The sequence below is a fragment of the Scylla paramamosain genome, chromosome 34 (assembly GCF_035594125.1).
Source record: "Scylla paramamosain isolate STU-SP2022 chromosome 34, ASM3559412v1, whole genome shotgun sequence".
In the NCBI taxonomy this organism is placed as follows: Eukaryota; Metazoa; Arthropoda; class Malacostraca; order Decapoda; family Portunidae; genus Scylla; species Scylla paramamosain.
This window is the reverse complement of record NC_087184.1, coordinates 8925220-8946633: the sequence shown is the minus strand read 5'-3', so window position 1 is coordinate 8946633 and position 21414 is coordinate 8925220. Positions and strand designations below refer to the sequence as shown.

The 21414-nt window shown below is 38.8% G+C and overlaps 1 protein-coding gene across 1 annotated transcript in view; it reads right to left on the bottom strand.

The window, feature by feature from the left end:
• The window catches only part of LOC135090110 (muscle calcium channel subunit alpha-1-like), a 248598-nt gene that overhangs the window by 20927 nt on the left and 206257 nt on the right, over positions 1-21414 (bottom strand). Inside the window, exons 28-39 of the mRNA XM_063986464.1 lie at positions 19292-19438; positions 18228-18429; positions 16821-17090; positions 13982-14065; positions 11900-11968; positions 7319-7339; positions 4138-4326; positions 3741-3846; positions 2797-2942; positions 2249-2473; positions 1631-1835; positions 1180-1317 (exon numbers count right to left, since the gene is read on the bottom strand). Of these exons, the coding sequence (XP_063842534.1) occupies positions 1180-1317; positions 1631-1835; positions 2249-2473; positions 2797-2942; positions 3741-3846; positions 4138-4326; positions 7319-7339; positions 11900-11968; positions 13982-14065; positions 16821-17090; positions 18228-18429; positions 19292-19438 (1802 nt within the window). The remainder of the gene's footprint in view (positions 1-1179; positions 1318-1630; positions 1836-2248; positions 2474-2796; positions 2943-3740; positions 3847-4137; positions 4327-7318; positions 7340-11899; positions 11969-13981; positions 14066-16820; positions 17091-18227; positions 18430-19291; positions 19439-21414) is intronic.

Here is a 21414-nt window from a genome sequence, read left to right as displayed (position 1 = left end):
GTTGAATGAACTGAACTTAGATTTGCAAGGAAAAGATAAAACTACAGTTGACATGATTAGTGCTGTGACAGCATTCAAGTAGAAACTAAAATTCAAGTAGAAACTAAGTCTTCACAGCTACAACAACATGCACTGAGAAATTTCAGAAATATGATGTCAGAACTGGAAAATCAAGGTAAACAATGTGATCAGTTTAACAGTGGTTGCTATACTGAACAGGTACAAAACCTCGCCTCAGATTTTGACAGGCGTTTTCAAGATATAGCAGCAATGGAACCTGTTGCAACATACATGTGTTTTCCCTTTGGTAAAGACACAGATGTTGAAAATATTGCATCTAGAATGGCCACATTATTTAACATGGATACATCTGAAGTTGAAAATGAGATTTTGAAACTGCAAAATGATATTCAGATCAAATCCATGCCAACAGGAGGCAGTTTCTGGAAACTTCTCAGTGAAGAAAAGTATCCTAATGTCAGAAAATGTTCCATGTACCTAACAGCTTTTTTTGGTTCAACCTACCTCTGTGAATCAACATTTTCACCCCTGAAATACATCAAATCAAAATACCGATCAACACTGTCAGATGAACACCTGGATGCCTGCTTAAAGCTAGTAATCACCAACTACAGGCCCTAACTACACCAAGTTAGCAGACAGCATGCAGTGCTAATCATCTCATTAATAATGTAAGTGTGTGCTTTGTAATTGTATTTTAACAATTATATATCATAATTGTAGCAGTGTAACAGTTACTGCAAAAAATATTCTCTCTCTCTCTCTCTCTCTCTCTCTCTCTCTCTCTCTCTCTCTCTCTCTCTCTCTCTCTCTCTCATACCTTGAGTGGGAGTAAGAAGTTACACTGTTACAGTTACATTTATGGAATATGTTTGAATCTTAGGCTGGTAGATCATATCTCACAAAAGGTGGGCCACCCCTGTTATAAAGAGACTGGAGAGGCCAATTCTAACTTGATTCAGAGTTTGTTTTGATTTCTGCATGTGTTAAGTCCTGGTGCATTATCAAAACATAAAACATTTGGTAAAAATATAAAATACTTATGAAAATTCGGTGATGAAAATTATTGCTTTTAGTATTTCTGTGTTCATTAGATACTTTTGTCCTCACTATACATCACACACATGCTTGGCCCATAAGAATATTCCAGTGACTCACCGGCTTGCAGAGTGACTGTGTTGGAGGCATCCTTGTCAATCTGCTCCTTGATCTCCTGCTTCTTCTTCTTGAACCTCCTGAAGTAGTCCTGGATGAGGAAGGTTGCGTAGAACTTCCCAACCGTGACATCATCTTCAACTGTTGAGAGATAATTGTAGTCATTCCAGTGTTAATCTTGCCTCTGATAAGTATGAGGGGAGGCTAGTCACTGCTAAATAGAACATACAAATACATTACTGGAACATTTGGATTTGAATAAATTGAGGTATCTACAATGAGTAGCTGATCAATAATCCTATTTTCTGTACTAAAGAAGTATACTACATTGTACAAACAAGACTTATGAATTGACAAATGAGCCTTGTGTGCATAGTGGTGGTGGTGGTGATGGAATGATGGTGGTGGTGGTGGTCATGATGAAATGGTGGTGGTGGTCGTGGCAGCAGCTTACTTCCAACAGGTGGCACCACTTGGTCCAGTAGCTTAGGGTTGGTTCGCTTCCAGATCTTCTTGATGATTGCTCGAAGCTCCTCATTAGCATCGTCAATGTTTCCCTCTGTCTTGATTCTTAGTGATGTTCTAACCAACGCAAAGAGCGTGGCATTGAACATCACAGTCCCATCAGTGTTGAGTGGCATGTTCATTGCCACAAGTCGCTGCAAAGGATGGCAAAGGAGTGAGGTGAGGTGAGGATAGGCTGTGGTAATGGATAAGAGAGTAAGATGATAAAATGACAGCATGAATAAAGAAGATTTAAAATATAAAAATGCCAGAACAAATAAAGAAAAATTAAGAAATTAAAAAGCTACGAGAGATACTTTGACAGAAGTTTATAATGGAGTATATAAAGTAACCTCAGCCTATTTCATATAAGCCACAAACCAGGCCTATGAGTGGTAGCTGGAATAATGCCTACACATACAGCCACGAGCATGCCCTCACATCTTAACCATGAGACACATCAGAAAGTTTTCAATATATAACTGTCTAAATGAGAAATCCAACTAATGCTTCCAGGATACTAAAAATTCAAGCTTCAAAGTAAAGAAAAGAAAAGTTATTGCCTCACTTTACAGGCCACTCGATATGGACACAACTTTCCAAAACCGAGTGGCGGTGATATTTTCCTGAGAAGAGTGACCACATCAAGGTGCTTGATGCGGCCTTTGGCATCTGGGTCATATTCCGACCACAGCGTGATGAACTCGTCAAGGTGGTGAGGCCCAAGGATGGACCAATCACGGGTTAGGTAGTCAAAGTTGTCCATGATGACAGCCACAAACAGGTTGATGATCTGGAATGATGGGGGAATGCATCACTAAATGAGCCAACAATTGGTACAATAATAGGTTTGATTTTAAAAGTAAATTTGAATATGAGCAGCAATCCATGAGGGAAAATACTGCAATGCTTCCTCAATAAAATAGAAGAAAAATTGCAAGAAAAGGATAAAAGGAAGAAAGGAGGAGGAGGAGGAGGAGGAGGAGGAGGAGGAGGAGGAGGAGGAGGAGGAGGAGGAGGAGGAGGAGGGGGAGGAGGAGGTAAGAAGAGGAAGAGGTAGTGGAGGAGGAAAAGGAAAAGGAAGAGGAAGAGGAAGAGGAGGAGAAGGGCACTCACCAGGAAGGAGCAGAGGGTGTAGAAGGAGATGAAGTATGGGTAGGCCACCATGGAGCCACAGGTCTTGGCAGCAGAGTCCTCAGAGTTAGGGTCACATCCAGCGTCAGGCGGGAGGCATGACAGCATGATCTCCTGCCACGCCTCACCTGAAGCACAGCCTGGATTAGCCTCAACAGCAACAAGTGAGGGTTGGGGGATGAGTGTGGAATGCCATGTGCACTGTGGCATGGGGAAAGAAGCTCAGAAGAATTTCCTGAAGTCATTTCTCCTTTTGGAATCATCATGGAAGCACTGAGGAATTGAGCTGATGATAACAATTCCTCATGGTCAGTTAATTCCATATTCACATTTTTTTTTCATTGTTTTCAGAATAGTCCAAAGAGATGTTAAGATGCTTCACATGGACAACACATATGTAAATAAAAAAAATTTTCCTCACCTTATGCTACCTTGAGAAAAGCTTATGATTTATAAAGTCAGGACAAGAACATTTTATTCCTGCCGCCAATAAAAGCAGCTTATCACTTGTCATTTCTTTGAGTTTGATGTTAATGTACAAAAGCTTTTCTTGCATTTATGAGCACTCAAACTTAAAAGACATGAACACTGGAAATACAGTGCCAGTGTGTTCAATGAGATTTCAGACAAAATTGGAACTTATCATATAAATGCAAGTTTCACATACTTATCATGTTGCAAATTTGAAGTAGATATTATATAACATTTATGACAGTGAGATAGTGTTTATGTAAGTGTGTTGATATTTGTGACTGCAAAAATAGTAGGCTTTAGAACTTTAAGCTTACAGTAATAATTTTAAGTTTTAAAAACCCATTGGTATCAGCAAAATACAAGCTATTCTAAAACTAATAATGAACACTGGCATTAGTACTGGCAGCATTCCCGGTATTAGTACAGCCCAGAGGAATAAATTGTGGGCACACCTGTTGCTGATCTGAACAACACCATCACTGCCTGGAAGAAGGTCTGGAAGTTGTTGTGTCGGTGAATGTGGGTGTTTTCAAAGTCCAGTGCAATCTTTCCAAATACCTGAAGAATGGAGGTACATTAATGTTATCTCACATCAGGACAAGCTGCTCTTCAGCCCATAACTTTAGTTCTTTCCTAAGAAGTTACACATCTGTAATACTCACAAAAAAGGTTATGCACGAGACTTTTGTCCAAAAAGAGTCTAATAAAGATGTATTAATCTACTCAAAAGAAAGATATATGAGAATTTTATCCAAGAAGAGTCTAATACAGATTGACCAATCTAAAACTTTCTTGGATTTCATAAAAAAGAAAGTAGCAGTGTTTCCCTGCTCACACTCCTAGCCTCACCTGCATGCCCACAACTCCATAAATGAAGAAAAGGAGCAAAATGAGGAGTGCAACATATGGCAGTGCCTGGAAACTCTTGATGAAGGTCCAGAGGAGAGTGCGGATGCCCTCTCCCTTGGACAGCAGCTTGACCAGACGCATCACACGAAACAGACGGAAGAAGTTGATGGAGAAGAGATTAGAGCCCGGCTGTGAGTGAGGGAGATGGAGGTTAGAGAGTAAAATAGCTGGGTGTTCAGGGGCACATTAGTGATGAATTGATGCCTAGCTTTACTTGCCTGGCTGGACACTGCTGTTGCATACCTACTGCTGCAAGTTCAAAGTTTTGAAATGAAAACAACATAAGGGACCTAAACCTGTAAGAAGGCTAAGGGTGATGAAACTAAATGTCTTAACTGAATGCAATGAGCACATTTTTCAAAACAAATTTTCAAAAAGATGTCAGATTTGTAGAGTGAAAAAAAAAAGAAAAAAGAAAATATTACAAAACTCAACAATAACTGTCCATTGCTGTTATGATAAAATAAAAAAAGTCTAATAATATTAAATCATGATTGACTAATGCACATGTCTTAATTACCTAGTCTTTGGAAAGCTGTCATTGGCTTGAAAAATAAATACACTTAAAAATAACACTGGTGTGGGTCAGTCATCTAACAGTGCATACCTGAGAAGTGTGCACATATATGAAACACCCTAAACCCACCTCTTTCTGTCCACACTGAAAGTAAATCAGTCCTCCTTAAATAAAGGAATGAAGCAGGATTGACTCTTTTATATATCTTTTGAAGCATTAATAGAGTTACTCCTTGAACACTGAGACCTGAGTGGCACTCTGCGAGGGGAACAGCCCAGGAGCAAGTGCCTCTGCTCACCTGAGTGTATTGCTACACTAGTTCACCTATCATTGTAACAAACACTCTATGCAATGTCCCCCTTATTTCACTGTAAAATTTTATAGTGTTACATCTTGCAACACCCCCTAAAAAGTCATTCATACTACTGATGAATGACTAGGTTATATGTGAGGTGAACAATGTTAATATCTGGTAGTTATTCATCTTGTGAATGTCTGTTGTGAATGATCAGGTAGTTGTCTTGTGGCAGAGCAAATCCTGTGCCAGGCAGGGTGCATGTCTCTTTGGCAGTCTGTGGCCAACTTGCCAAAGCAGTCCTGGCTCTGGGGGACTGAGAGCCTTCAGGACAGTGAGTGAGTGTTAGGAATGGACAACACATGAAGTGCTGAAAGCTCTGGGGGCCTCAGGCCGAGCATGTAATGTTACTGAGGGATTTCACATGACTAGTAAATATGCTTCACCAAGATGCTCCTTGGAAAAAATTGTTATAATTCCATAGCAGCAGGATGCACATAAACACATACCACATTCTTAAGCTTCAAGACATTCACTGTTGCACACTACCATATGAGGAAAATATGATGAACTTCCAGTTAACTCCTGATATAACTCTTGGGAAGTCAACTTTTCCATACGAGATCATTTTGTTACTCTGGGAAAGATACTAAGATACTTATTCAAATATTCTACCCAGACTAAACCTAAGCATAGAAATATAAAAGTATAAAAGCTGCAACAAGCATATATATATATATATATATATATATATATATATATATATATATATATATATATATATATATATATATATATATATATATATATATATATATATATATTTTAGTGACAGCTTTTCACATGATATGGGGAGATAAAGTATGGCTGAGGTATCACACAGTGCATTATGATTCCATCGTTCAATAAATACAAAAGAATTCTTTTAAATCACAATGACTGAACATAACAAGCATATACTGATTTAATCAGTCATGACAAATGACAGCCTGCTAAGGCTTCCTTTGTGGATGGCTCTCAGCTCTACTCATTCTGCCATAAAAATACTTGAGTCACATAACTGTAGATGCAAAATAACAGTAAATACCATTGCAAAGCACAAGACTGGGAGTACTCAGTGACCAGGCAGGGAGTGCTTGGCCTCCTGACTCACTCATCACCTAGTAATACCATCGTAAGAATAACTCATAATCATAATGTCAATCACTCTATGTCTAGACTCCATGCCAAGTAGTCTACAGCTGCTCACTAAGCATGGCAAAATTCAGACTAACTACAGCTACTAGCCAGAGCAATCGTTCAGTTGGCACGAATGTAAAACCACGGCTATAGTGACTGGCTAGTGAACAGGCGAGCACCAACAAGCCTAACATTAAACTGAACACAAGCACAGAAGCATGACTCTCAATCAACCATACACTAGTAACCGTACAAGACATGCAGCTTTATTTTACTGTATATTAGCATGATGCACTTTTAACACTTTTCCATTACAGAATAAAAAAAGTTATGCAGTACATTGGTAAAAAAAGTACTGACAGTTTTATCAAATAACTTAGGTTGCTATTCATGTTTGTATAGTATATGTATATATATATTTTTTCCCTTTGAGGACGAGCAGAGAAATTTGATTTGTCAGCATTCATGTCCCAGGAAGACATGATCAAGAGAAAGACATTGGTAAAAGATGGTAACCATTCAGAGAGTTCACAGAAGGTAGAAACCATGGAGAGACTGGAGCGAGTGGAGCTGAAATATAACCCCAGAGAGAGGAGAGAATCTATGGAAGGAATTACACATGTAGGACATGGGTATCACTGTAACAAGAGAGAGAGAGAGAGAGAGAGAGAGAGAGAGAGAGAGAGAGAGAGAGAGAGAGAGAGAGAGAGAGAGAGAGAGAGAGAGAGAGAGAGAGAGAGAGAGAGAGAGAGAGAGAGAGAGAGAGAGAGAGAGAGAGAGAGAGAGAGAGAGAGAGAGAGAGAGAGAGAGAGAGAGAGAGAGAGAGAGAGAATTGTATATAGACAAATAGTTACACATACACAGAGAAGAGACAAACAGACAGTCACACAGACAGAGAGGAGACAGACAGGGACAGACAAAGACAAGAGGACAGATAACCACCTGATACTATTACAAAGATCAGTGGGAAGAAAGACTTCTGTGTCTAAATCTACTGGACCAAGCAAATCACAAGACACCCACAACACATACAGGTAATTATGTATATATAGATAAATAATATATATAAAAAAAAAAAAAAAGTAAATGGTATAACGGTACAGAAGCGAGATGGAATCGACAGAACAAACCCAATCCGGTGGGCTCTCTTGCTGTTGAGTTTTTTGCAGTTGGGGGAACCAGAGGTGGGATCGAAGCATGAAAAAGAAATACAAGACATGAAAAGTCTCACATAGCTGCCTGGAGAGGAGAGCTGATACACATACACACACATGTATGCACACACACACACACACACACACACACACACACACACACACACACACACACACACACACACACACACACACACACACACACACACACACACACACACACACACACATATGCACACACACACACCAAAGGACATGGATAACTTAAAAATAGAACACAGACACAAGACAGGGAAAGAAATGGAAGCCTGGCAAGCAATCCTCAGCCTTCCCTTGTGAGTGACTGAGGTCAGGGCTGGGAGGTCAACATCAAGGTGGCATGACCTGGCCGGCACTGAGTCATGCCTTGCGGGACGTGCCCAAAGTCTCACACTTGACAACTCAAATGGAAGACAAAATTTCTTAGCAATGGCATTCACTTCAGCCACCAAAGAGAAAAGAAATTACTTGTTCCCTTAAGCTCATCCACATCTTACATCTTAAGAGAACTAATAATAACATTTTCTACCAATATGGAGGTAAATGGGCAAGCTCGTTCAAAAAGCTTAAAAGCTAAACTTACACCTGAGAAACAGTATGAACAAGATCTAAGCTCAACATACATTGTAAAGTGATAACACAGATTGACAGACACATACGCATACATACACACACACATACACAGTCACACACACTCATTCACACACACACGCACACACACACACACACATACAGACAGGCTCTCCCTTCAGGGCAGCCAAACTACCATTCACAGCTGGGCAAGGACACAAAACCTTCCCCCACAAGGCAGTGCACCTCTAATTGGCTACACTGTGATGAGGGATGAATACAGATACGTATAATTCAGTCTCTGTGTGATGGTGGTCTGTGCAAATAAGGAATGATTGTGCCCCATGTAGACACAGTTCATGGTGGAGATGAGGAGGAAGAATGACAGCCTCTGCTACCAAAATGTGTTTCTAATGATGACTTATGTATGTGCATGTAGGACTGAAATTGTATGGTAGGTGAGTCAGGTTCATGTATATCAAAAGCAGGCACACAAATGAGGAGAGATTAGTAGATACAAAGTTTGTATAATTGTACTTAGTCTTTTGGAAGATCTTGAATATTTATAAAAAAGGTAAGAATCTGAGCACACACAGAAGTAATAAAACTGGATATGTAATCTAGGTTAATACATTTCAAAGAAAGTAAGGAGCCAGAAGAGAGCAGGGAAGGCAATGATATACTGAGTGGTACTATGAGTTAAATAGTCACTTGATGTGATGCTTGTGAGTATTAAGCAAGATGTGTGAGGAACTATATTCTCAAAATAGTCAAAAACAATTTACTGGGACATATTTCTTCAAGTCAATCTCCTCTGTCAAAAATGTTTATGAAAATTTAAAGTTATCTAATAAATTTTAGTAAAATAAGGTAATTTTCTCAGACAATAATAGTCTGGTTTTGCAGAAAGAAGCTACAGTAGTTCACTGAAAAATGGAATGACAAGAAAAATGTTTGTGTCATTCATAAGCTCAGAAGAGAAAGGTTCAAACAGTATACAGAAAAATGGATTAAAAGTTTGTATGACCATCAGCAGAAACATGTATCACATTTGATCAAAATGGAGCACATGTCTCCTAATCACTCTGATCTACCAATAGTAAAACAGTTCTTGCCCCAAAAAAAAGATGTGGTGGGGGAAAATTCTGTTCAAGAAAATACAGGCAGCTTTGTTGACATTCAGACAGACACACGGCTCTACAAGGATGGAGGCAGCGGCCTGACGTCAACACAGACAGCGGGATAACACTGACGCAGGGTCTGGGGATGGCACCATGCTACTGAGTGCCAGGGAAGTCCATGAGGCACAGTACCAGTGGACACCAGGAATGTATGTCACTACTTTGAGTATGCCATGCGATCAATCATCCCTACACAGGAACCCACGGTTGCACCTCGGCATGCTGGAGGCAGTCAGTATAACATATCCTGTGCCACTATAAGTTTGGGTGAAGAGACTGCAGATGAAATGCAAAATGTCCAAACTTCTCTGGCTGGTACATACTGGTTTCTAGAGCCATGTCATCAAAGCTCACAAAGAGAAGTGGTGGTATTAGTTCCCAGTTCTTGCATATTTTTCTCAATGTGTAAATCATACAAAAAATCAAGCCTGAGTTACATAGGAAGCTATTACTTAATTGCCCAAGTAACTACAATTATGTTACTAACATACACAAGAAGCCAAGTAAGGCGTACCTACTTCACATTAACTGCATACGCATTGCTGTTCAGTTACTATATATATATATATATATATATATATATATATATATATATATATATATATATATATATATATATATATATATATATATATATATATTGCAAGGGGAAGAGTAAACGAGGCATTGAATATAATCATAGATGTAACTCTTTCTTCCTCATGCATAGTGGAAAAGCTTGCATGATGGTGTGAATGAGAGTGGATGGATGGATGACTGTGTGTGTGTGTGTGTGTGTGTGTGTGTGTGTGTGTGTGTGTGTGTGTGTGTGTGTGTGTGTGTGTGTGTGTGTGTGTGTGTGTGTGTGTGTGTGTATGAGATGTGGGGTTGAGCAGGGTGAATGCACAGGGTAATGATGGTCTGAGTGAATGAGTGTGCTGCATGTGGTGGCATCTCATGCAGTATTCTAGCAGGTATGTTTTTCATTATCTGCCTACATCTTCACCATTTCCAAAAAGGTGACAGAAAACAGAGATGACGTGCATCCAGACAGATATAAGTCCATCAGACACGTGTACTCTTCATGGTATCTAACTGACTTCATTTGCTTACATTTATATCATATAATTGATCTACGAGTATAATTCTACTAGTGATTGCATTTTGTTTTATTAGTAGAAAGCAAAACATAAACAGAGGAAAGTTAAACTATCTGATCAAAGAAAGCTGTGTGAATCCTCAGTATCATGTCTTGACTTGCATCTCTGTTTTCCCTGCTGCACCTTACAGTTTAGGGTGATAGTGTAATATTGATGATATTCCAGGCATTAATCTGACCATAAGTAATACTTGCAATGTTTCCTACATTACAACATGGAGCAATTTACTCTGAATCAAGATACCATGCACAGAGATGTGGATATACAAGTGTGGATGTGTGTGTGTGTGTGTGTGTGTGTGTGTGTGTGTGTGTGTGTGTGTGTGTGTGTGTGTGTAGGTAGGTAGGTAGGTAGGCAGGTAAGTCACTGGATGGCAGGCATGTGCACAGGACATGTGTTGGTGTGTGTGCAAGGGCTGTGTGCGCACCACTACTCTAAGAGACGAGGCTCTACCACAGACACCACCAACAAGCACCAGCCACCCCGCCGCTGCTGGGGCCTCACCACACACCCCTCAGGCTGTTACCCAGGCACAAGGGAGGCCAACCCATGTCTCTAGCATCCAGACCACTGATGCCAGATGACCACACTACTGGTTACTCTTTCCTTAAGTCTGGTACCATACACACACACACACACACACACACACACACACACACACACATACTTGTACACAGACACACACACATGAACTGTATACTCTTCATGACTGCCCTGGTGATGTAATCTTTCTGAGAGTGCAGTGCAAGTGTTTCCTTCTGACTGTATGAAAAGACTGTGAACAAAAAAATACAAGGCACATAAACAAAGGCATAAAAAAGTAAGCCACAGTATTTATGAAAAAAGTGAATAAATAAGTATATAAATGTGGTAAGTAGATAAAATAAAATTAAATAAATTAATAAATAAAAATCATTGATAAAAATATAAAGAAATATTAAAAGTGTTTTCAATATCTATATTTTTTTAAAGATCCAGCTTAGTGTGAATGCTAAGTATGTGATGAGTGAACTTGAAAACTGCAAGTGGAATTAAATGATACTTTGTATACTTGAAAACTGCATGTAGAATGAAATGATACCCTGCATTCAAACACACACACCACCAGACATGAGAAGGTAACCAGTGAGTGCCGGGAGGGCCACCACTCAGCCTTGTATTTACTGGCACAATCACAACACTGATATAACAACAGGGTATGGAAGTTGTAGAGTATCTAGCAGAAAAATTGTTATTGCAAAAAAATACATGATTAAAAACTGTGTTGGGGGAGTATAAGTTATCAAGAAAGTTAGTTTATTATTTAGCATGAAGAACATTGAAAGACTAACTATTGGAAAAGCAATATTGACTCATACTGAAAATGAGTAATATCAGTATTTTAGATAGACAAGAAGAAAATAATGGCAAATTTTTACTCAAAACTGTACAATGTTCCAAAGTATATATATTTTTTTTAGCTTTGAGGTATGTACAAAATCATTTAAGACTCTTTACAATTAGGTCTTTTTGTTTTGTTTTGTTTCATTTTAGATGAATGCAAAAACATCACTACTCTCTGGTTGGAGGGAGAGATAAATGTGTTCCGTGCCTGTACAACCTCCACACCGAGTTCTCTCAGGACAAACCTTTCTGGTCCTGTAGTACTCGTGGCCCATGCTCTCAGCTGCTGCCTGCGCCTGATTGCTCACTAGTTTCTGGTGTGAGGAAGCCTAAAGTCAGGCAGACTCCAAGGGACGGTGCTGGGCCTCTTAGCGACACCACCACCACCACCACCACCACCACCACAAAGCATCACTGCCACAGCTACATCAACGCCACCACCACTTGTAACACCATCACCATCTCCATCACAAAGCATCACTGCCAAGCCTACGCCATTATCACCACAACACCAACACTGCACCACTACCATCATCATTACTCCCTCACCACCACTAGTACAACATTGTCACTGACACCCTATCCAACATACCTCCATCACTATCACCACCACCACAGCCAGACACTTTCCATCTACAAGCCTGGAAATGTCAACCATTACACCTAACAAACTCCATTTGCTGCTTCCAAGGAGAACATTTCAATATCTAATGTTTTTTTGAGGAAAGTAAAGAGGAAAGCCACACAGCATATTAGTTTTTGTAAACTAACACTTCCATTTATATTACTACTATGTAGAATACTTCATTTATCTAAACATAACACCCCTTTTTCACAGTAGTTCATTATAATGTCCTAGAGGCACAGAATTGAGGATAAATGTTCAGAAGGAATAAACCTGTTTCCCATGTTGTAGAGTAAGTACAGCATATGTAGAACACAACCCCACAAGGCATCGGGTGATCACTTCACGGAGAACAGTCATACAAACAAAGAGATGGCGGTGACATCAAATCCTTTCATGACTTCAGTCAAAGATTGCTGATGACAACTAGCAATTAATGGAGAGCATTAGCCAGTCATTAGTCAATCAACAATGATTACCATGTAGTGTAACCGGTTGCCTTTAACTAAATTCCATCTAAGTTCATCAATGAATAGTATAAATGAATTTAGTAATATGTATCTTGCTGGCTCATGAATGTGTTATCAGAATGATACACAAGATTTTATATCCATGACAAGGTTCTGCTTGGCATGATACCACTCATCAAACATATTCCTTTCTCCATGAAGCAACTCAACACTATGCACATTAATTCTCATCAACCAGTGGAACATGAAGAGTAAAAAGTGTGCAGATACCCAAAAAAAGAGCACTGCTCTTAAAGATAGCTTATAAAAGTAGCAAGACTGAAAAGAAATGCAGGAAGTGTCAGTGATAGCAGCCCTTACTCTCAAAGAAAGCAGCCTGCCACTGTAGTGGATGTGTCACCAAGGAAAGTGATCACTCAAACATTAACAAAAAAGTGGCTATTAGTATTGAGTAAAGATAACTGTGACGAGAGCATGACAAAAATTAGCTGATCATACATGACAGCTGTTATTTCAAGCCCATGCATATGTATTAATAACGTTTCTAAAGCATTGAATATGAAAAGAATCTGGATGTATTGTTCCTGAGTGTAGGATGAAGAGAAAGAAGACTTTACCAGCCTTCAACTTCTTTGTTTCACTGTTTCACTATCCCCTCTATGCCTCAAAGGTTGGCTGCCTTCACCCAATCCTGTCCTACCAGCCTCTCTTCCTACAGCCACCGTGGCATAACACATCAACACATCCTCCATCTTGGCTCTAGTGCGACACCAGTGAGATGCAGAATGAACCTTGAAAAGTTCCTATCCAAGGTAACATTTTCAGGTCTTCCACACTTTTCAAGAACTTAAAGCATGACACAGCACACAAAGGCATCTGTCACAACCTTAGCACCAAAGTGTTGTGGTAATACACCATTTTAGATAGAACACCATTTGAATGATTTCTTGAGAGGAAGAAAATGGCACGAGTTACACAGTATGATTCCACTGTTAAGTATAACACTAAAATTAAAGCAGGACACAAGTGAGAATATTTTGTATTAATCCAATACTAACAATTCTGAAATGCATCATTATTGCATTCATTGAACTATTAGTAAAATAAAATATATAATATCAAACTTTTCTTTTGTAATGTTAATTGAAGTAAAATTATAAAATAAATGTAAATCAAATATTTCTTTTGTTTCAGAGAAGAACGAGAGAGCAGGTTAATGGAAGTATACTTACATTGACCTCGGAGTAGACGATATCAATAAAGCTGCCGAGTACAATGATGAAATCAAAGACATTCCACGCGTCTCCAAAGTAATACTGCAAACAAGTACAGAGTGAAGAGAAAACACATTAGGCACCAAACATTTCTACAGCCAAGAGCTACAGTAGTACACAGTAACCTACACCAAGGGCAGCAGCTTCTTTGCTGTCCAGGCAGTGATGACAACTGGAAATTACTAGGAGAACCAGAGTCACAGTGGGAGTTCAGGGTTTATGAGGGTTCTATGTCAATGTGTTGGATTTAGGCAGCTCATGAGGTTGGGAGGAGCTGCAGGAGTTTGGTGGGACTGTTGCTGTCAGGGGGAGATGGTGGCACGTGGGTGTGGAGCAAAGGCAAGTCCGAACAAAGATGCAAACCTCTATAGTGTGGAGCTGAGGGTGTCATAATGACATTAGTAGGCATCTGAGAGTTCATATTACTAAAGGTACACAAGTTTTCATTCGAGGAAATGTTCTAACATCTTCAAGTTCTTAAACAAAAAGAATATTTTTAGAACAACAAAGAAAGTATGATCACTGCAGGGAAAAAAATACAAATGCTTTTGTCTTACATAGAGACTGATCATTGGAAGAAAAACCCTCACAAAGCTCCATTGGGAAGTCAGGGACTTTACAGCCACACACACACACACACACACACACACACACACACCAGCATCTCCCCCATGTGTAGTTGGGACCAGTGGCTCTTTGAGACTTCTTGGGCAGAGCCAGTAAGAGGCACACTCTCCTCCACCTCATGCTTCCCACTCATCTCAGTGGTCAGTGGTCCCAACAAACACTTGTTTACCTCTTTTAGTGTGCAACTGGCAACAACGTGTTATGTGAGGTGAGTCCTACGGCAGCAACTAGCTAGCCTACGGATGCTCCTCACACACTCTCACATACGGCTTCTTACAAACCTCCAACTTAGAGTAGGCAATGTCGAGTATACTGCCCAGCACCACTGAGAAGTCAAAGATATTCCACGGATCTAGAAAATAAAACTGAAAAATGGTGCAGAGGATGAAAATAAAATAAAAAGGATTCATGATGAAGTTAACTACAGTACAGGAAAAAAAAAAAATAGATAAAATGAGAAAAAACGTGAGCAAGTGTAGAGTCAGATGCATCACTAAATCTATGAAAAACAATCCATGAGTAGGTTTGCTTTCTCTTTTTTTTTTATATATTGTAACATAATAAACTGACCAATAAATACATCAAACACCAAAGTACAAATGTTTGATGTAGATATCTTTATTACTGTTTAGTGACAAAGTTAGCCCTTCCACTTTGCAAAACCAAAATTTTGCTGTGTGGTGAGGAAAGGGCATGGCATTAGTGTGTGTGGAGCGGCATGTAGCCCACTCAGATGACAACCAAAGGTGTGGCAACAATGTGTCAGCAAAATTAAAAATGGCAACACTGTGCCGGCTTGTCAGTCTTGAGTGATGGTCTGGCTGGATCCTCAAGCTGGTCTTTCATTGGCTACATTATCCTTAAGCTTGCATGTGATTGGCTGCATTTAAGAAGTTGATTTGCCTTCCATGTCATTAAGATGCATTCCAGCAACAGATTCTCTCTTTTACTTTGTACATAATCTCATTCCCATCAAACTAAAGAAACATGAGGTACATAAAATTATAAGTAAAAAAAAAATAATAATAATTCCTTGGCAATGTTTTTTTTTTTTTTTTTAATTAAATTCTGTAATAAGGGGGAAACAGCCTCAGCAAACATTCCACGGCCAGGCTGGAAGAACACATTTAGACTAAAGTCTGAATGTGTCTGGAATAGGACGGAAAATCTGAATGTTGCTTTTACTAGATTTTTTGCTTTTATTGAACTGACCTGAATCCTAATTAATTTGATATATAAAAATGTTACTGCATAAGCAATATACTGTACAAGTTTTGGTGCTTAAACAATAAGCACATACTGATGGAAGCAATGAACTAATCAAATGCAGCCCCTTCAACAGTCCTACCTTCATGACCTTGAGCCAGTATGTCTCTATCCCACAGATCCATACCCACACCTACATAAACACATATTCTCTCTCTCTCTCTCTCTCTCTCTCTCTCTCTCTCTCTCTCTCTCTCTCTCTCTCTCTCTCTCTCTCTCTCTCTAGATCTACATGCACATTACATAATTATAAGCTGCCTCTATACACTTCCCAATGTCATCTTGCATGTGTTGCTCTACTAGTACCTGTGGGTCTTGTAAGTTTTGTGTCCAGGTAACTTTAATAGCAGTGAGGGAATGCATGTCAGAAGTTGTTCCTGTGATGCTTACTACAATTGGGTGAATGTGTGGGTGAATGTTGTGTGTGTATCCATGGCAGGACATAATGTAGAGTGGCATTTATAAATCTTTTTCATATCTAAAGCATCCTTGGTTCAGTTAGCTCAGACTAAGTTACCAAAAAGTGAGCCTTACATTATTACACTGTTGGTCCAATTCAACACTGAAAGCAGAATGTCTAGTCTGTGTTAAAATTGGCTATTTTTTCTATATATTGAAACAAAATTTCAGATTAATGCATTATGATCCAGAAAATGTATCACATTAACTATTCTAAACTGAGTTACTTGCTTTACAAATTAGAATTCTGTAACACTTACTGCCACCAAAACTCAACTGCAGAGAGATTGACTTACATTGATATACTGATAATCTTCTAAGAAGTATTTCAATATGTATAATCTACTGCACTTAACAATATTACACCTCATCTTAGGCCTGATCTAAAACACCTATACAAAATCACTACCTGTTTATGAACAAGAACAAGCAGTGAGCCACAAACCTTGAATCTGAAGGCCATGATTTTGAGGACAAACTCAAGGGCAAACACTGCAGTGAAGATAAGGTTGAGAATATCCAGCGCATGGGTGTATATTTCTGGCTCCCCTCGGAACTTCATGGCCAGCGAGACGGTATTGAGCATGATGAGCACAAAGATGGCGTACTCAAAGGGCTGGGATGTGACAAACCACCAGATCTTGTACTGGAAGCGGTTCTTGGGGATGTAGCGTCGCACCGGCTTGGCTTTCAGGGCAAACTCTATGCAGTTCCGCTGAGGGTGATGTGAGTGTTAGAGGTCAGATTGGTATTGACTCAGTGAAGAAAATAAGTGAAATGGAGAGAAAAGAACCTTTACTCTCTATTTAGATATTGGGTCAGTGAAGAAAATGGATGAAATAGGGAAAAGTAAAGCTTAACTCTCAACTTACATACTGGCTCAGTGAAGAAAATCAGTGAAAATGGAAAAAAAATGAAGTTTTACTTTTACTTAGATAATGGGTTGCTGAAGAAGAAAATGAGCAAAATACAGAAAAAATAAAGCTCTACTTTCTATTAAAACAGATTACATATGTTGTAGTGTAAAATGCATATAGACCATGAGTGCATATCTTCATTTCTAAGTTAGTTAAAAAAGTCTTTTGTGAAAGTATTAGCAGATGTTGTACAGTTCCATGACTACATATCTGCCTTATGTCTGCTGGGTGAGGAAGTCTGATCATTGGCTTTTATTATGTCTATTTTCTCTGATCATTGTTGTCTCATTGTTTAAAAAAATAAGTCATCATATGAAGGTAGATGAATTCATTTTTTTATGAGTTGTAGGAAGATGTACCAACTCCAAAGTCTCCTTGCTGTAGTGGAGACCCCATCAGACCACCTCCCCAGCCAGTAACATTCTGCCATTGTTAAATACTACCCAAGTGCTTTCAGTGGGGTGAGAATTATGCAATATATGATTTGAAATATAATAAATGTGAATTGTTAGATAGACCGAGCCTGCTCTCTACAAGCTTTTTGAAATAGGTATGAATATGAGACAGAAAATGCTAGTGACAGATAAATAAGGCATGAACTAATGGATATATTGACAGAAACACTGCTAGATTCTTAACCCCTTTACTGCTAGATACTCTTTTCCCATATTCCTTCACAATTTTTCAGAAGCTTATTTTTATATTGGTGTATGTTAAGTGTTGCTGAGAAAATATCAAATCGATCTGCTATTCTCTCTTTACTCTGTCTTTCCTGCTGAGAAGATAAAAAAACAAATTTCTTTTCTCTCTTTGCTCTATCTATCCATGTAAGCTTTATTTTTATGCTGCTCTGAATGTTACTAAAAGACAACTATAGCAGTAAAGGTGGCTAAGAAAGTAAACATCACAACTGCTTCATTGCCACATTCCCTCACCTGGTTCTTGTCAAGGCAGCAGTTCTTGTACTCCTGTTCACCCTCATTTTGGAACGTAACGATAACAAAACCTACAAAGATGTTAACCATGAAGAATGCAATGATGATGATGTAGATGATGTAATAGACCGCCACTAGGGGCCGGAAGTTGTGTGCCGGCCCAATGTCCTCTGTGTTGGAGTCAATGGACACGTACAGCAGTCTGGGGCATAAGAATAGGAGGGAGGGAGGGAGGGAGGTAGGGAGAGAGAGAGAGAGAGAGAGAGAGAGAGAGAGAGAGAGAGAGAGAGAGAGAGAGAGAGAGAGAGAGAGAGAGAGAGAGAGAGAGAGAGAGAGAGAGAGAGAGAGAGATTAGTTATATCTTTTCTTCATGTTCCTTATCAAATCAAACTCTCCAACAACTACAGTAAATAATAACAAAAATCCTTCTAGTTATGTAATCAAAATCTTCACTAAGTCTCATGATACTTATCCTTGGATTTTGTATGAACCTTTTTAACCTTTTGTTTGGGATTGGTACCCTAGTTAGCCCTTTTCCACTTGTTTTGTTGCCCTTGGCCAGTGCCCCACTTACCAAAATAACACCACACACACACATACACACACACACACACACACACACATATGGAAAAGATTGACAGACAAGTTTTGGAGATGCAAATGGATGAGCTAACAAGATGTACAAGAGGACATACAAAAAAGATTAAGAAGAGTAAATGTCTCAGTGACATCAAGAAATATAGTTTCCTTTACTGAAGCATTGATCTCTAGAATAGTTTAAGTGAGGAAGTGGAGTGGTTACAGCTGTTAGTGTGAGCAAATGAAAAAAAAAAAATTGATAACTGCAGATATGGAGACAAAACAAATGAGCTTTAGCTCTGACCTTGTACAATACAACTAGGTAAATACAACTAAGTAAATACTCTCTCTCTCACACACACACACACACACACACACACACACACACACACACACACACACACACACACACACACACACACACAGCAACATTAAAGCTTACAAATGAAGTGACAGCATAATGCAACATTAGCTGAACAACTTACCCAGGCCAGCCCTCAAAGGTGGACACAGTGAAGAGAGTGAGCATGGCCTTGGCCACATTGTCAAAGTGGAAGGAGTTCCTCTCCCATGTTCTCTTCTCCACCATAGGCTTTGTAATGTCTCCATCATGGTACACGATGAACTGGCCTCTGAGTGGGGAAAAGAAAGACAGTGGTTACCAGGTGGGAAGAAATGGGCAATCATGTATCTAGGTACTGAAGGTTGTGAGGAAGTTAGGGTGTTTACAAAAAAAGGAAAAGGTGATAAATTATGGAGGTAGAAAAATAAAGATACCCAAGAAGACAATGTGATTTTCAGAAGGGAATGAGTGCTAAATTATGGATCTAGAAAGTAAAGATGGTGAGGAATACAAAGTGGTTGCCACAGAGGAAGATATCAAAGATTAGATATCAAGTAAATTGAAACAGTAAAGAAGATAGTTACCTAAGGGATAAAGATGAAGATTATTATTTATCTAAAAAAAGGGAGGGAATTGATTGAGGAAAAATATATTTTGAGAAGGCAATAAATGGAGCTAAAGATCATAAAAGTGAACCAGTAAAGAGTTAAAGTTACTGAAAAAAAATAGTAAAGATGCAGAATCTAAAAATATGAAAGGAAGAAATTCATCACACAGGTTGTGGCAGAGTTTGAGGAAAAATAGTGAAAGGAGTAATGTTAAATATACAGGAATCACAAAAAAAACAAAAACAATAGGAAAGATATATTCATGAATTTGGGCTTGGGTAATAATAAAGTTAGAAGAATAAGGAAGATCACACCAAGACCTACAAACCATGATGAGTTAAAATTTTCAACAAATGCACACACGCACAAATAAATGATTCACAGAGACTGAAGAGCTGGAGAAAGGGAGAAAAAAAAAAAAAAAAAAAAACAGAGCTCTCTCACATCAAACAACTTCAAATTTAGAAAATACTTTAAAAATCAAATTTGGTTTGAGTCCAAAATTTTACTTACAGAAAATATTATTTTATCGCATGTGTGTAGCTTAGTAAAAAATCAGCCAAAACAGATAAACATAAAACATCTCTTTATTTTCTCTTGAATATTACCTTACAATGATTTTTTTTTCTATCAATCTGGTACATATTACATGGGAACAAGAGAATGTAAAAAAAGAACCATTCACATGTCCCAACTAATCATTCCTTTCATATTCAACAGAGCTGTGAGAGAGTACTGCACCATCAACGTATCACACACACACACACACACACACACACACACACACACACACACACACACACACACGCACACACACACACACACACAAAAAAAAAAATAAATTGAGATGTGTTAGGTAATTGTGACAACCTTTACAAGTCTGTATTTCACAACAGTGCCTCAGAAACTGTCAGCATTGAATTATGAATAACAAAGAACAAATAATAATAGCTTGGCACCATCAAGAACAAAAAGAAGTATACTATATTTTCTGGGTTATTGTGAGTCTTAAGAAAAAGACTGAATAAGATAAAGCAGGAAAATTTATAATGATAACATTTGCAAATAAACAATTAGTTCAAACTGCACTGCAGAAGTTTGCTTGAAAGAAGAATTAGTCACTGGTATTCACTTCTTACTTGAAAGAAATACAATGCTGGAGTTAAACAAATTCATACAAGTAACACTAAAACCAAGATAAATATTGCTGGCCATTACTGTCCACTCTTATAGTCTGTGTGTGTGCATGTGTGTGTTTTTACTTAGTAGTGACATACAGGAAAGCAGTTATGCTCATAGTGTCCTGTTTCTATGTCGACCTGTATCCATCTTTCCCTTGAAGTCATGAATACTTCTTTCATAGATCACTCTCTCATCTAGATTATTCCAGGTTTCAATGATTCTGTGAGGAAACCTGTCGTGTGTGTGTGTGTGTTTGTGTGCGTGTGTGTGTGTGTGTGTGTGTGTGTGTGTGTGTGTGTGTGTGTGTGTGTGTGTGTGTGTGTGTGTGTGTGTGTGTGTGTGTGTGTGCGTATTTTCCTAGTTGTAATTTATGGGGCCTGAGCTATGCTTGTTTGGCCCCATCTCCATATCTACACTTGTCTAGTTTTTCCTGTGTGTGTATTGAGTGGTTACTTACTTGATTGTTATATCCAGG